General features: G+C 66.7%; 1 protein-coding gene across 2 annotated transcripts; it reads right to left on the reverse strand.

Annotated features, from left to right (window-relative positions):
• Positions 1–377: 377 nt before the first annotated feature.
• NOP53 (NOP53 ribosome biogenesis factor) lies at positions 378–10618 on the reverse strand. Of its 2 annotated transcripts, XM_078850295.1 has the most exons (13): positions 10335–10569; positions 8591–8655; positions 7356–7440; positions 6759–6970; positions 5697–5767; positions 5492–5587; positions 5075–5179; positions 4132–4305; positions 3115–3290; positions 2589–2655; positions 1223–1299; positions 689–745; positions 378–448 (listed from the first exon to the last, which is right to left on the reverse strand). In XM_078850295.1, exons 1-13 carry the CDS (start codon positions 10550–10552, stop codon positions 442–444), a joined length of 1410 nt encoding a protein of 469 aa, XP_078706421.1. In that variant the 5' UTR covers positions 10553–10569; the 3' UTR covers positions 378–441. The 2 variants fall into 2 exon arrangements, with proteins under 2 accessions (XP_078706421.1, XP_078706420.1); XM_078850294.1 differs by lacking the exon at positions 378–448 and having other exon boundaries at positions 685–745; positions 10335–10618.
• Positions 10619–13263: the final 2645 nt, after the last annotated feature.

Below are 13263 nucleotides of genomic sequence, written 5' to 3' on the forward strand. Positions count from 1 at the left end.
GGACTCCTGGGTTCTCAGGGGAGGCCCAACAGCACTGGAGCTGGGCCAGAAGGGTCCACTCAGCAGCAGAGCCAGGGAGAGGACCCCGGAGTCCTGGCTCCCAGCCCCCACCCCTTTCCCAGAGGTGCTGGCCAGGAAGGGCAGAGAGGAGCTGGCTGGCAGATGCTGCGGTAGAAGCTGTGAGCCAAGCTGGCATCCCCAGCAGCTGGGGGGTGATGGGGGGGGGGGGGGATACTGTCCTGAATAGAAGCCAGATGTTGCTAAACCATGCACATCAAATCACAGCGCTGCGCCCTGCAAACGCCAGCCCCGTGGAGGGGATTTGGGGCAGGACGCGGGGGGTGCTAGGGGGCCGTGCAGGAAACGAGGAGCTGGAGTGACAGGAGATGCCCAGGGCTTTAATCCGATGGTCGGTACAAACGGCCGGCGCTGGGGACAGTGCTACAATCTGCAAGGCAAAGCAGAGGGCGGTTAGGGGGCTCGGCCGCGGGTGGGGGGCAGGAACGGGGCATTCAGGGAATCTGCTGCTGGTGAAATCCCAGAGACCGAACTCTTTATCCTCAGAAGAGGGTGTAACCCCCGGGGGGAGGGGCCAGCACCGGTCCCATGCACCCTGCTAGACCGGGCACGCCCCCCCTCATCCCCCTCTGCCCCAGCCCGTGGGTCCCCCCCGGAACCCCCTACTTACGTGACTTCGCGGAAGGCCCTCTTCTCCACATACTTCAAACGGTATTTCCTCTTGAACCTGGTGGGGGGGCCAGCGGAGAAAGGGGGGGTTAGATCCCAGCCACAACGAATGGGGTACAGGCCCCTCAAATAAACCCACCAACCAGGGGGAGGGACTCAGGATGAGCCCTGCCTGATCCTCCCCCGCCCCCTCTGCTCCCCAGAGCCCTGGAACACCCCCTACCCCACCCCATGCCGGAGCCTGATTTGGGAACCTATGGAGGAGGGGAATGGGTTGGGGGAGCCTGCGCCCCCCCTCTTCCAGTGCTGGGTCCAGCACCTCAATGAACCGCTTATGGCTAGCGATGCCCACCCTGCCCGAACCGTCCCAGGGCGTCAGCCCTGCCCTGCCCCAGCTAAGGGGCAGAGACCCCTTCCCTCCCGACCCACGTGTGCTCTGGGCAGGGTTCTCCTGCCAACCTCCCCCCTGGCAGAGCAGGCACAGGCTGCCCGGGGCCGTGGGGCCCCCCAGGCCTGCGCAGGGGACCCCACTCACTTGGCTCGCTCCCTGGGCTCGATCAGGTTTCTCTTCTGCAGGCTCTTGAAGCGGTCACGTAGGATGCTGCCCTCGGGCTGAGCGAGAGACGGGCAAAGCTGGTCAGAGCTGGGGGGTTCAGTCTGTGCTCTGGCTACGGGGAGGGGAATCTACTCGCTCCCATTTACCAGCCGCCCCTCACCCTGGCCTCAGATCTCAGCGCTAGGCTGGGACGCCCCAGCCCCAACTCTGCAGAGACCCCCTCACTGAGCTTCAAGAGGCAGCGCGTGCAAGGGGACGGGACGGACGGACAGGGGACCCTCAGAGCAGCCAGATGGGGAGACCGAGGCAGCAGATGGCCCCCCCAGAAGAATTAGAGTGCTAAGCTGCCGCCCCCATCAGCCCCATCCCTGCCCTGGGGGGCAGCTGGGACCACCCCACAGCTGGGAGGCTGCAGCCCCCTCTCCCACTGCCCCAGACTGGGGGGCCCCACAAGGCAGAGAGGAAGCCGGTTCCTGTCCCTCCATCAGCTGAGGCCCGCAAACTACACCTGGCGAACAAGAGCGGGGGACGCTGCACCCTGGGCACCCGCTGGGGGCATGGGTGGGGCCCCCCGGGTTGCAGAAGTATTGCACAGGAGGGCAGTGGTAGAGACAGAGCAAGGAGGGGGTGCAGAGGTGGGGGAACGGGGGGCCACAGGGGTCTCTAGACCCTGCAGCAGCTCCCAGACTTGCCCAGCAGCGTCAGGCCTCGGCACGGCGCCGGCTGGGTGAAATCCCAGCCCTGGATCTGCGCCGGGACCCACAGGTGCAGACGCGGACGTGGAATTAAGGCAGAGGAATGTGGCCACGGAGGGGGGGTGTGTGTGTGTGTGAGCTGCTGCCATGATAACGGGGGCATCCGTGGGCACCCCTGATTAGACTATGGGCTATAAACTCTCATGCTCCAGGGCAGGGGGCAGCTGCCAGCCACGAGGGTCAGGCAGGATTTGCCTCTGCGGGCAGGTTATCCCATAATCATCCACGGGGGGGGGGGGGGGGGGACCACGTGGCACCGGCCCCTGTCGGAGGCTGGGACCGGACTGGACCGACGGGAGGCGGTGCCCGCTGCCGATTGGGTGGCTGGCCTGTCTGTCGGTGCGCACAGGACGAGAAGGAGGCTACATCTGGTGCCCTCAGTCCCCAGGTCCTTCCCCACTGGGCAGGGCCCGGGAAAACCCCGGGTGACCTTCACATTCCCAGCATGCACTGCTGCGAATCCTCCTAGCGCAAGGATGGGTCTCATCACGGGGCACCAGTGTCGGCTCCGCCCCCCGAAACACCGACCCCCCGGGGGCACCAAGGGCAGCCCAGGCTCCAGGGAGATGGCCGCTGGTGCACGCGCCCACCTTGAGCGTCCGCAGGGACTCAGCCAGCTCCGTGCTCAGCTGCACCTCCAGGTCGGGGTCTTCGTACCTGCCGGAGAGAGACCCCGGGGGTGGGGGGAGGGTTAGAAGAGGAGCAGCCCCCCCACATGCTTGCCCTGAAAACAGAGCCCCTCCCCCACCCAGAAACAGCCCCCGCCGGAGCCCCCTTTATGTGGCAGCCCCCTGCGCCCACTTCACCCCAGGGCCCCCTCCGTACCCTGCTCAGCACCCCCAGTTCCCAGCGCCTCCTTCCTCCCCAGGCCCAGCACCCCCAGCTCCCTGCATCCCCTTTACACCAGCACCCCTAGTTCCTGGCCCCCCCCAGCTCCCTGTTGTACCCCTGTACTGCACCCCCCCCTTCAGCCATCCCTTCACTCCCCAATTACAGCCTGCTCCCCTCCTGGGTCCCCAGGGGTCAGGCACCCGGGAAATCGCCCCCGCGCCCCCACCCAGGAGAGTCGTGCCCATGGGCCCGCCGCGCTCAGAGGGACGGCCCCTCGCTGCTCACTTGAGCCTGCCCAGCCGCCGGGGCTTGGTGGCCTCGGCCCGTCTCTTCGCCAGCCGCACCCGCCTCCGGCACGCCAGCTCGGCCTCGCGCCGCTTCACCTGCAGCCGGATGGAGCGGAGCTGGAAGAGCTCCTGCCGCCGGCACCGTGCCGCCTTCTCGCCCAGCCGCCGGGCCGCCTGCAGGGACCGAGTGGGTCAGATCCGGCGGGGCGCTGCCCCTCACCCCCTGGCAACAGCCCCCACAGCCTGGCCCTACCACCCTGCTCGAACCACTGGGCCCTACTCCCCTGCCCGAGCTGGGAGAGAACCCAGGAGTCCTGCTCCCAGCCCTGCCCTGCTCTAACCACTAGCCCCCACTCCCCTCCCTGAGCTGGGAAAGAACCCAGGAGTCCTGCTCCCAGCCCTGCCCTGCCCTGCTCTAACCACTAGCCCCCACTCCCCTCCCTGAGCTGGGAGAGAACCCAGGAGTCCTGGATCACAGCCCCCCTGCTCCCCTCCCAGGGCTGAGGAGAGAACCCAGGAGTCCTGGCTCCTCCAGCCACCGGTGCTGCACCTTCCCATATCCAGCTCCTAACAACTGCCCCTCCCAGGCGCTCATTCCCTTGCCCCCCGCCCCCAGCGTGGGGCCCCAGCAGGGGGGTTGGAGCCAGCCCCCCCGTTGGCTTTGGTGCTGAGCCGGCGCGGGGAGCAGATGGCACTGGCTGGGCGCAGCAGATGGCCCCACGCTGCCGCACCGAGAATGAAGCTCACGTCTGGCACGGGTCCCGGGAGGCTGCGGACAAGCTGCTTGTTACCCCGCTGCTTCTCAAGGGCGATCTGCAGACCCAGGGGGATCCCAGCACGGGGTAAGGGGGCCCTGGGGTGGCCCTAGACAATGGCAGGGGGGCTCATCCCAGACACCCCGCCCCATGGGATCGTGTTCAGAGGGCACTGGCCAGCTGCCATCAGCCAGTCACTATTGACTGGGGCTGGATTACCCATCCCCCCACGCAAGCGGAAGCCAAGGGGAATTAGGCACCAGGAATTTGGCTTCCTTCTCCCTCCTGCGCTGCTGCTCCGTCTTCTTCTCGCGCAGGGGGGCCGGAGGTGGGGGGGCCCCGGGGGCCAGGGGCTCATCGGGCGCCTCTTCGTCACCCCCCTCGTCTGCCGACTCCTCAAGCAGCCCCTCGCACTGCTCCCGGAAGGCCGTCTCCTGCAGGCAGAGCGAGCAACGGCTATGAGACAGGGACAAACACATGGGGCTCTGGCCCCACCGCCAGAAGGGGAGCAGGGCCCAGGGGTTAGAGTGGGGCTGGGGAGGGGGAAGGAGGCAGGACTCCTGGGTTCTATTCAAGGAAACTCCATCACTGTTGCATGGGAGCTGCCCCAGCGGAGGCGGGGGGGAGGGGGGTTGATGTGCCCCACCGCTGCAAGGGGACATGGGCTGAAACACCCTAGTTCTCTAGGGAGCTTTGTGGGGGGGGATTCGCTTGACCCCGAGCTGCCAAGGCTGCTGGACCCTGGGGGCGTTACAGGGGTGGGGAACGTGGCACTCAGCGACTGGCACTGCTGGGCCCGCTGGGCATCCGGGGTCACCCGCAGTGAGTCGGGAAGGGCAGGGCCCCTCTCACGCCCTCCCCGGGCAGAGTCTGGGGGTTCCCTGGCACTGGGGTGGCATTACTGACCGTGTCCTGCGGGCCAGCCCATCCTTTGAAAGCGATTCCCTACGAGGCTAAATATGGCGGGATCGGGTGGGTGGGGGGCGGGGAAGCCGCCAGCCAAGGACAGGGGGAGGGCTGGGCACGTGCCCCTGCACCTCCCGACTCCCAGGCTGGGGGGCAGGACTGGTGGGTCTGGCCATGTCCCCTCTCCACCCACAGCCTTGGGGGCCCCCGAGCCCCCCCAAGCTAGCTGGGCATTGCCTGCCCCCCAGCCCTGCAGGAAGGCTGCCCCCCAGGGGCTCCCGGCCGCCTGGCTCTCACCTGGGTGGGGGCCTCGGCCGCCGTGGGGAAACGCAGCTGCCTCTCCAGCTTCTCCTCGGCCTTCTGCCGCCGGAGCTCCACCTCATGGGCCTGGAGCAGCAGCGCCTGGGGGGAGACACAGGGGTCAGCAGGAACAGCCCCCCATTCACCCCCAGCTCAGCAGGGCCCTGGGACCCCCCACGCATCCCCAGCTCAGCAGAGTTCTGGGACCCCCCCCCCACATAGCCCTCCCCCCAGCCCTAATCACCACAGGGCAGGAAAGCTGCCCCCCAAGTCCAGAGTGGGGCCACAAATCCCGCCCCCACGGCTGCTCCATTCCCAGCATGCACTGCTGCAAATGCTCCGAGAGCAGGCTGAGCCGGGGCGTGTGTGGTGGCATGGGGGGGGGCTCAGCCAGGGCACCCCCCGGCCCCCTACCTGGTGGGCTTGGAACGTGGGGTTGTAGGACCCCCCGGCGGGGATGACTTCCACGGCCGGCAGCTCCGACGGCTTCTTCTCCAGCCTGGCGGGGCGCTGAGGAGAGAACGCGGGTGAGCCGGGAGGGAAGGGCCTGGCGCCCCACGCACGGCACCATGTGTCCAGGGGGTCCGTGCCCACCCCCCCGCAGGGACCCAGCACTCACCCGCACTCTCTGCTTCTTAGTCTGCTCCAGGAACCAGGCGTCCTGCCCGGCCAGCGGCCGGTCGAGCGGGTCTGCCGGGAGAGTGGCACTGTTACCACCAGTCCCACAACGGTACCACCCACGGAGACGGCGGGGCCTAGGGGTCAGAGCGGGGGGCACCAGGATGCCTGGGTTCTGTGTTGTTTAGTGGTTAGAGGAGAGGCTGGGGACAGCGCCAGGACTCCGGGGTTCTACTCCCAGCCTATGGCAGTGGGGTAGGGTAGAGCGGTGGGGTGGGGGGGGGCTGGGAGCCAGGACACCTGGGTTCTATCCTAGCTCTGGGAGGGGAGTGGGGTCTAGTGGGTTGGGGGAAGGGGGGCTGGAAACCAGGACTCCTGGGCTCTAGCCCAGCTCTGGGAGTGGAGTCTAGTAGTTAATGCAGGGGGCAGCTGGGGTGACATCTCCTTCCCTAGGGGGAGCCGGGTCTGTAGCGTGCTTTGAGCTCAAGGAGATCCAGAGAGACCTGGGGCGGGGCCCCCATGCTCCCCTCCCGCGGTACTCACAGCTCTGATGAGCTCTGGGGAGCATTCCAGCCAGGCAAGGGACACGAGTCTAGGCCACTCGGGGCGATCAGGAGCAGCCCTCCAAGTATGGGGGGTGGCTCCATTTGTGCAGCGAGTTTCCTGGGTCTTGGACAAACCCCCAGCAAGCAGATGCCTGCAGCAGCCAGGCCTGGGCCCCAGTGGGAGCGCTGCACAATGGAGGGCCGCCGGGTACAGAACAGAACCCCCCAACCCCACCCCACGGCTGCACCCTCTGCCACAGGCCAGAGTCAGCTGGGGGAGATCTCACAGCTCAGCGGTTGTGCTGAGCTTAGCCAAAGTCACCCCCAAAAAAGGGAAACCATGAATCTGGGCCGGCTTCAGGCTAGAACCCAGGAGCCCTGGCTCCCACCCCCCTATTCTAACCACTAGACCCCACTCCTCTCCCAGAGCTGGGGAGAGAACCCAGGCATCCTGGCTCCCAAACCCCATGCTCTAACCACTAGACTCCACTCCCCTGCCACAGAGGTTCCCTGCTTACTTGCGTCCGACCAGATGTCGTAGAAGTCCCCAGCCGGCTCGGGCCCCGCACCCTGGCCGTGTGCGGCCTCCGCTCTTGCTGGCCGCGCTTTCTGCAGCCGGGCCTGGAGTAGGCGCTGCTCTCTGGGCACCACGCCCCGCTCCGCCAGCTTCTCCCACAGCTGCTGCTTCCGCTTCAGCTTCTTCCCGTTGGGGACCTGGTGGGCCAAAATGCTGCCAAGGGGAGTGAGACAGGATGAGGGCGGCTCAGGCCTCTGGGCCAGCAGGGGGCGCTTGGCCTCCCTCCGTGTGAGACCTACATCCCACTCCCCTCCCAGTGCCAGGGATAGAACCCAGGTGTCACGGCTCTCTGCCCCCGGGCTCTAATCCACTGGACCCCACTCCTCTTCCAAACCAAGCACCCCAGTTCTGCATGGCTATTATCCCAGTTTTACCAATGGGGAAACTGAGGCACAGAGCCGTGCCCAAGGTCCCCCAGGCAGAGAACCACCCATGATCCCCGCAGGGACGGCTCCCTGGCACGCTTCCGTCTACACATGGGAGAGACGGGGAGCCACCGATACCATCCCACCAGTCCCGCCCCGGGCGGGACACTCACTCTTTGGGAGCAGGCACCTTGGAATCCGGCTGCAGGATGAGGTCTATTCGCAAGGGCTTCTCTTTGCCTTGGTTCAGCTTCCGGTCTAGGGCGAGGAGGGGAGAGACGGATGGACGGATGGCCACTCACTCTGCAGCACCCCGGAGATGCGAGGATGCCCCAAAAAGGGATGGCGTTGCCCCCGCCCCTGGGTATTGCATCGCCAAAGCCAGCAAGCGGCTCCCACCGTGTCCACACGGAATGGGACGCGCCAACCGGGGTGTTTTTTTTCCCCCCAACCCGGCTCTGGTCTCCCCCAAGCAGCTGGTGTGCATGGCACGGCTTCCGACAGGCACAGAGCCCAACGTGCCAGACGCAGCTCGAGCCGCAGGCCATGGCCCATCGTCTAGTCTGTCCCCCTGCGTAACCCGGGCCAGAGAACCCTCCCTGGAGCCTGCGTCTCATCAAACCCCGCCATTCCCTGGCGCTCACCGTCTGCCGAGTTGTCCCTCACAGCACTTTATTCGTTAGCGCCATTTTAACCACAGGGAAACTGAGGCACCGACTCCTAGTCCAGTGCTCTACCCACTAGGCCACCTGGCTTCCCGGTATCTTGTGGGATTCCTACGCCCAGCCCTTAGCTTGTGGTTGAGCTAGAGCATCCAGCCGCCCCCCACAGCTCCCTCCAAGCTGCTCCCCGGTTCGCTACGCATGGCGAGCGATTCGCCTACCGACCCGCGGCAAGGCTTCCTGAAGCTGCTCGTGATTTGGAGGGGCCCCCTGATTCCAGATCTCTTAAGGGGCTTGATGTTCAGGCTGCGCTGAACCCCCCAGCTCTGCAATTCAGCCCCCCTCTAAGGCGATCCCCCTCATTGGAGATCGGCGCCGGGTGCTGCATGCAGCCCCTGACCGTTACAGATGGGGAAACTGAGGCACACAGACACGGGGACCTGCTCAGGGGTAACCTGCTCAGGCAGTGGCCCAGCTGGGACTTGAACCCCAGGCCACCACGGAAAGCAGCTGCATCTCTGCCGAGGACTGGTCCCCCCCACCCAAGTGGGACTCAGCCTTGCCCCCCAGGGACCCCCGCAAAGCAGCAGAACAGAAGCTAAGCCCCTCTGCTGAGGCAGACACTGGACTCCAAGGGAGCCCCCCACACTGGTTCTCCGACTGGGGGGTGGGGGGACGCTGCCCTTCTGCCCCAAAGCTCAGGGACCCCCACAGCACAGGTTAACTCCCCCCCCCCACTCCCTCACCTTTCTCCTCACTCCCCGTGTCCAGGAAGAAGAGGCTCTCGTCCGGCTTCTCGGCCACCAGGCCCCTGGGGAGCAAAGGGGAGAGATGCCCCGTTACTCCCACACACTGGGGAAGGACCAAGGGAGCCCCGATGCCCTCAGCGGGTCCAAAATGCCCCCGCCCCCGTTCAGACTGTAAGTGCCCACCCACCTCACAGCTCCCCTTCCTCATCCCCGATTTCCCAAGGGTCCCCCATCAACTTTTCCCTTGCCAGTCCCCCATTTTCTCCTCCCCAAATTCTACCCAGGTCCACCCCTCTCTCTAGACCCTCCCCAGTTCTGCCCCTCCCCCCCCCGCTTCTGGGCCCTCTTGACACCCCTCCAGCCCTAACGCAGCAGCCCCCCCCCACAATTCACTCCATGAGGTCCTCTGCCCCCCCCCCAGCACCTATGAGGATCCTCAAGGTCTCCCACCCGCCTTTGCCCCCAGTTTCTCCATCACCCCAACCCCCAAACCCATGAGATCTTCTCCAACCCCCAAGCTTCCCCGCTCCATGTAGCCTCCCGACCCCTCCCAGGGTCCCCGCACATCCCCCAGCAGCAGCAATCACCCCCTCTCTTACAGGGCCCCCCAAAGCTCACCCCACATGGCCCCCATACTCACCCCAACCATCACTGTCTCCCCCCAGCCCCTCACCCCATCAGGGGCCACCAATTCTCTTCCCTTCCCAGGGCCCCAACTTCCTCCCGCCTCTGCCCCAATGCCCCCAGCCTGCCCCCTTTCCAGCCCCCACCCCCCTCCGCTTTCTCCCCATGCCCCCCCTCCCTGCCCAAGCCCTCCAGCCCCCACCTCTCCCATCCTCCAGGGCTCGCGCCCCCCCCACCACCCGGGCGCCCCCCCGTCCCCCCAGGCGCCGCCCCCGGGCTCGCGCCCCTCCCCCCACCGCCCAGGCGCCCCCCCCGTCCCCCCAGGCGCCGCCCCCGGGCTCGCGCCCCCCCCCCCACCACCCAGGCGCCCCCCCCACCACCACCCGGGCGCCCCCCCGTCCCCCCAGGCGCCGCCCCCGGGCTCGCGCCCCCCCCCCACCGGCCAGGCGCCCCCCCCCCCCACCCAGGCGCCCCCCCACCACCGCCCAGGCGCCACCCCCGGGCTCGCGCCCCCCCCCCCACCACCCGGGCGCCCCCCCCGTCCCCCCAGGCGCCGCCCCCGGGCTCGCGCCCCCCCCACCGTACCCCGTCCCCCCAGGCTCGCGCCCCCCCCACCGCCCAGGCGCCCCCCCGTCCCCCCAGGCGCCGCCCCCGGGCTCACGCCCCCCCCCACCGCCCGGGCGCCCCCCCCACCGCCCAGGCGCCCCCCCCACCGCCCAGGCGCCCCCCCGGGCTCGCGCCCCCCCCCACCGCCCAGGCGCCCCCCCGGGCTCGCGCCCCCCCCCACCGCCCAGGCGCCCCCCCGGGCTCGCGTCCCCCCCCCACCACCACCCGGGCGCCCCCCCGGGCTCGCGTCCCCCCCCCACCACCACCCGGGCGCCCCCCCGTCCCCCCAGGCGCCGCCCCCGGGCTCGCGCCCCCCCCCCACCGTCCCCCGTCCCCCCAGGCTCGCGCCCCCCCCCACCGTCCCCCGTCCCCCCAGGCTCGCGCCCCCCCCACCACCCAGGCGCCCCCCCGTCCCCGCCCCCGGGCTCGCGCTCCACCCCCCCCACCACCCAGGCTCCGCCCCCGGGCTCGCGCCCCCCCCTCCCCACCAGGCGCCCCCCCCGCCCCTCACCCGGCCGCGCGCTGCTGCAGCCCCACGTCCTCCAGGAAGGCCCCCAGCTCCCGGCCCAGCTGGGCCTCGGGCCCCCGCCATCGCTTCCAGCTCTTCTTCCGGTTGCGGCTGCCCCGGACCCGCCGCTTGCCGGGGGCGCCGGGATCGCGGGACCCGGCCCGGAAGCCCAGGAACCCGGAGGCGGCCGCGCCGCCGCGAGTCTCCGGGGGCGCCGCCATCTTGGTAAAGGAAGGAAACGCCGGGCCGGAAGTGCCAGTTAAACTACTTCCGGCTGGCCCCGCCATCTTGGTATAGGAGAAAGAGGGAGGGCGCCGGCGGAGGGTTTTTATCAGCAGATTCCACACTCCCTCCATCAATAAATAAATAATAATAATAATAAAAAATCCCCGCCTCCTATGGCACCACCGCCCCCTCACCCGGACTACGGGGCGATTAATTTTTTGGTCGCTGGATTGGTATTGGAATCAGCAGATTCGACACCCCAACCCATTTCTGGGACCGCTCAAGAGACCCGACAGGCTGCGCAGGGGGCAGATGTGGGGCTGAGGCCAGGAACATCTGGACTAGGGCGGGGAATAATGGGGCTGTCATTGCACCTCCCAGCCTGATCCCCTTCCCAGTTACATGGGTATAAATCCAGTTTCACACCCCTCCCTACATTTCCCGGTGGGCATCCAGATTCCCGGGTGTAAATTCAGATTCACCCCCAGATTCCCTGGTGGGAATCCAGATTAATACCCCAGATGCCTGGGTGCAAATTCAGACCCCCCTCCCCTCCGCGCATAGATTTCCCGTTGTAAATCCGTGTTCCGTTCTCCGTGTAAACGCAGAACAACTTCACAACGAACTCTCTGGTCAGCCACGAGGGGGCAGGACCACCCGACTCGTGCCGGTCTCCCAGGGCTGGGCTTTGGGTGGGGCCCTGCCGGGGGCTGTGATCCTATTTTTCCTGCCCCTCGTGAATGGTCGAACAGTTTTCATGGGAGAGTTTCCACTTTTGGAAATGAAGACAGGAGGATCCCCCCCCCCCCCGCGTGCACAGAGTCAGGCCTGATTCTTGTCTGATTCGTGTCTCTGGCCAGGCCAGCGGGCGCTGTGTGCCGGGTAGTTGTGAGGCAGGTGGGGTGATGCTGCGAGGGCGGGTGTGGGGTGTGTGTCAAAACCAAGGGGGTCCCCCCCCGCAGAACCAGCTGGCTGCACACGGTGGGGTCAAGGCTGCAGGTAGTAACAGAAAACACCCCCCCCCACACACACACAAAACTACTTCCGGCTGGTCCAACCAGAACCTGCACACACAAATCACAGAACGCACACGCACCCCCACACACCAGGCCCACACAAAACGTGCACACACCAACGCAACAGACGCACACCGATGCAACACGCACACACAAAATACATTCACAAAAAACATGCACACACAAAACAGCCTATAGACACACAAGCCACAAGCACACAAAATACACACGCAAAACCCAGCCCAAGGACAGACAGACACACACACACTGCTCAGCCTCGTCAGAAGCAGGGGATCCACACCCCCCCACCCCGGCTTCCTTTCACAAGCTGACGCTCGTCCTGGCTTCACCCACAGATGTTTCCCAAAGCCAGGGTGGGCCCTTCTCCCCACTGGGTCTGCCGGCACTGGGGTGGGTGCTTGGGGGTGGCATGGAAGGGCAGGGCTGCCCTCCCCTCCCCCAACTTGTGTTTCACACTGATGAAGTGAGCTGTAGCTCACGAAAGCTCAGGCTCAAATAAAATTGTTAGTCTCTAAGGTGCCACAAGTCCTCCTGTTCACTTTTCACATCCACACAGGGCTCTTGAAAACTGTAAATATTGGGGTGGAAAATCCAGAGAACCGGGTCTGAAGGGAAAGAATGATGGAGCCGTGGCTAAAGCACAGGGCTCCCCGGCTCTATCCCCAGCTCGGGGAGGGGGATGGGGTCGAGTGGTTAGAGCGGGGTGCCGGTGGGGGGCTGGGAACCCAACCTGCATGTGCCCAGGGATTTGAGATCCCGGGGGAGGGCGAAGTGCCCTGACTGAGCAAGGCTGGGAACGTGGCCATGCTGGAGGGGACTCAGGGGGGCGAAAGGGACCAGAGGTGCCTCTTGGCTTCAGCCTCCATCCCCCACAGGCACCCAAGGGAGGCGCTGCCAGGGTGCTGGGGTGGGGATGGAGGGTTTCCAATCCCTCCCCGCCACACACACTTTCCACTGCATGGACACCCCCTGCACTCCCTGCCAGCCCAGCCCTCCCATCTTTCCCAAGCCACACTGAGGAATGCAAGTTTCCCTTGGCCGGGGCTCCGGGGTCCTGGCAGCCACCCAGGGGGGTGAGTCACCAGCCAGAGACGCTCGCTCCACCCTGCGGTGCAAAGGTGAGGAGGGAGTCGAATGCTGGACAGTCTGTTCCCGCGGCAGCTCCCAGCCAACGGGGCTGCAGGCTCGTCCGTCCCACATCCCCCAGCCCAGCCTCGTCCCGCCCAGGATCCACCCGGGACCTGCCTCCTCCCAGGGGCATGGGCCGGGGTCTCCACACCTCCCAGTGGATGGCAGATTAGGAGCTGGGGAGCAGCCTCCTAATCCCACCCACCTCTGGCTCCTGGGGACCCCACCTGGGGGCTGAGAATGTGCCCACAATGGGGGGGGGCAGGGGGTGGCTGCACATCATCCCCCTCTGCCTGGCTCTTTGGCCTTAAGGGCACAGGAGATCTAGTTCTGCCTGGGGGTTCGGATTGATGGGCCGATCCAGTGAGGGGAGGCAGGATACCAGGGTGGATGGGCCCAGTGGTGTGATCTGGGTGGCAGAGACAGGGGAGGAGGAGGAAGTGGGGGGCAGGAATGCTGGGCAAAGCAGGCCACTGGTCTGATGGGGGTAAGAGGGGTACCTGGCTGATGGGCCCTGGGTCCAGAAGCAGAGGGCCAGGCTT

Source organism: Lepidochelys kempii, chromosome 23 (genome assembly GCF_965140285.1).
Source record: "Lepidochelys kempii isolate rLepKem1 chromosome 23, rLepKem1.hap1, whole genome shotgun sequence".
In the NCBI taxonomy this organism is placed as follows: Eukaryota; Metazoa; Chordata; order Testudines; family Cheloniidae; genus Lepidochelys; species Lepidochelys kempii.

Coding starts and splice junctions, on each gene's coding strand:
- NOP53 (XM_078850294.1), bottom strand. CDS start 10,618: ATGGCGGGGCCAGCCGGAAGTAGTTTAACTGGCACTTCCGGCCCGGCG. Junction 5,768..6,758: donor CGACATCTGGTCGGACGCAA/GTAAGCAGGGAA, acceptor CTCTCCCGGCAG/ACCCGCTCGACCGGCCGCTG. Junction 5,180..5,491: donor CCACGTTCCAAGCCCACCAG/GTAGGGGGCCGG, acceptor GTCTCCCCCCAG/GCGCTGCTGCTCCAGGCCCA.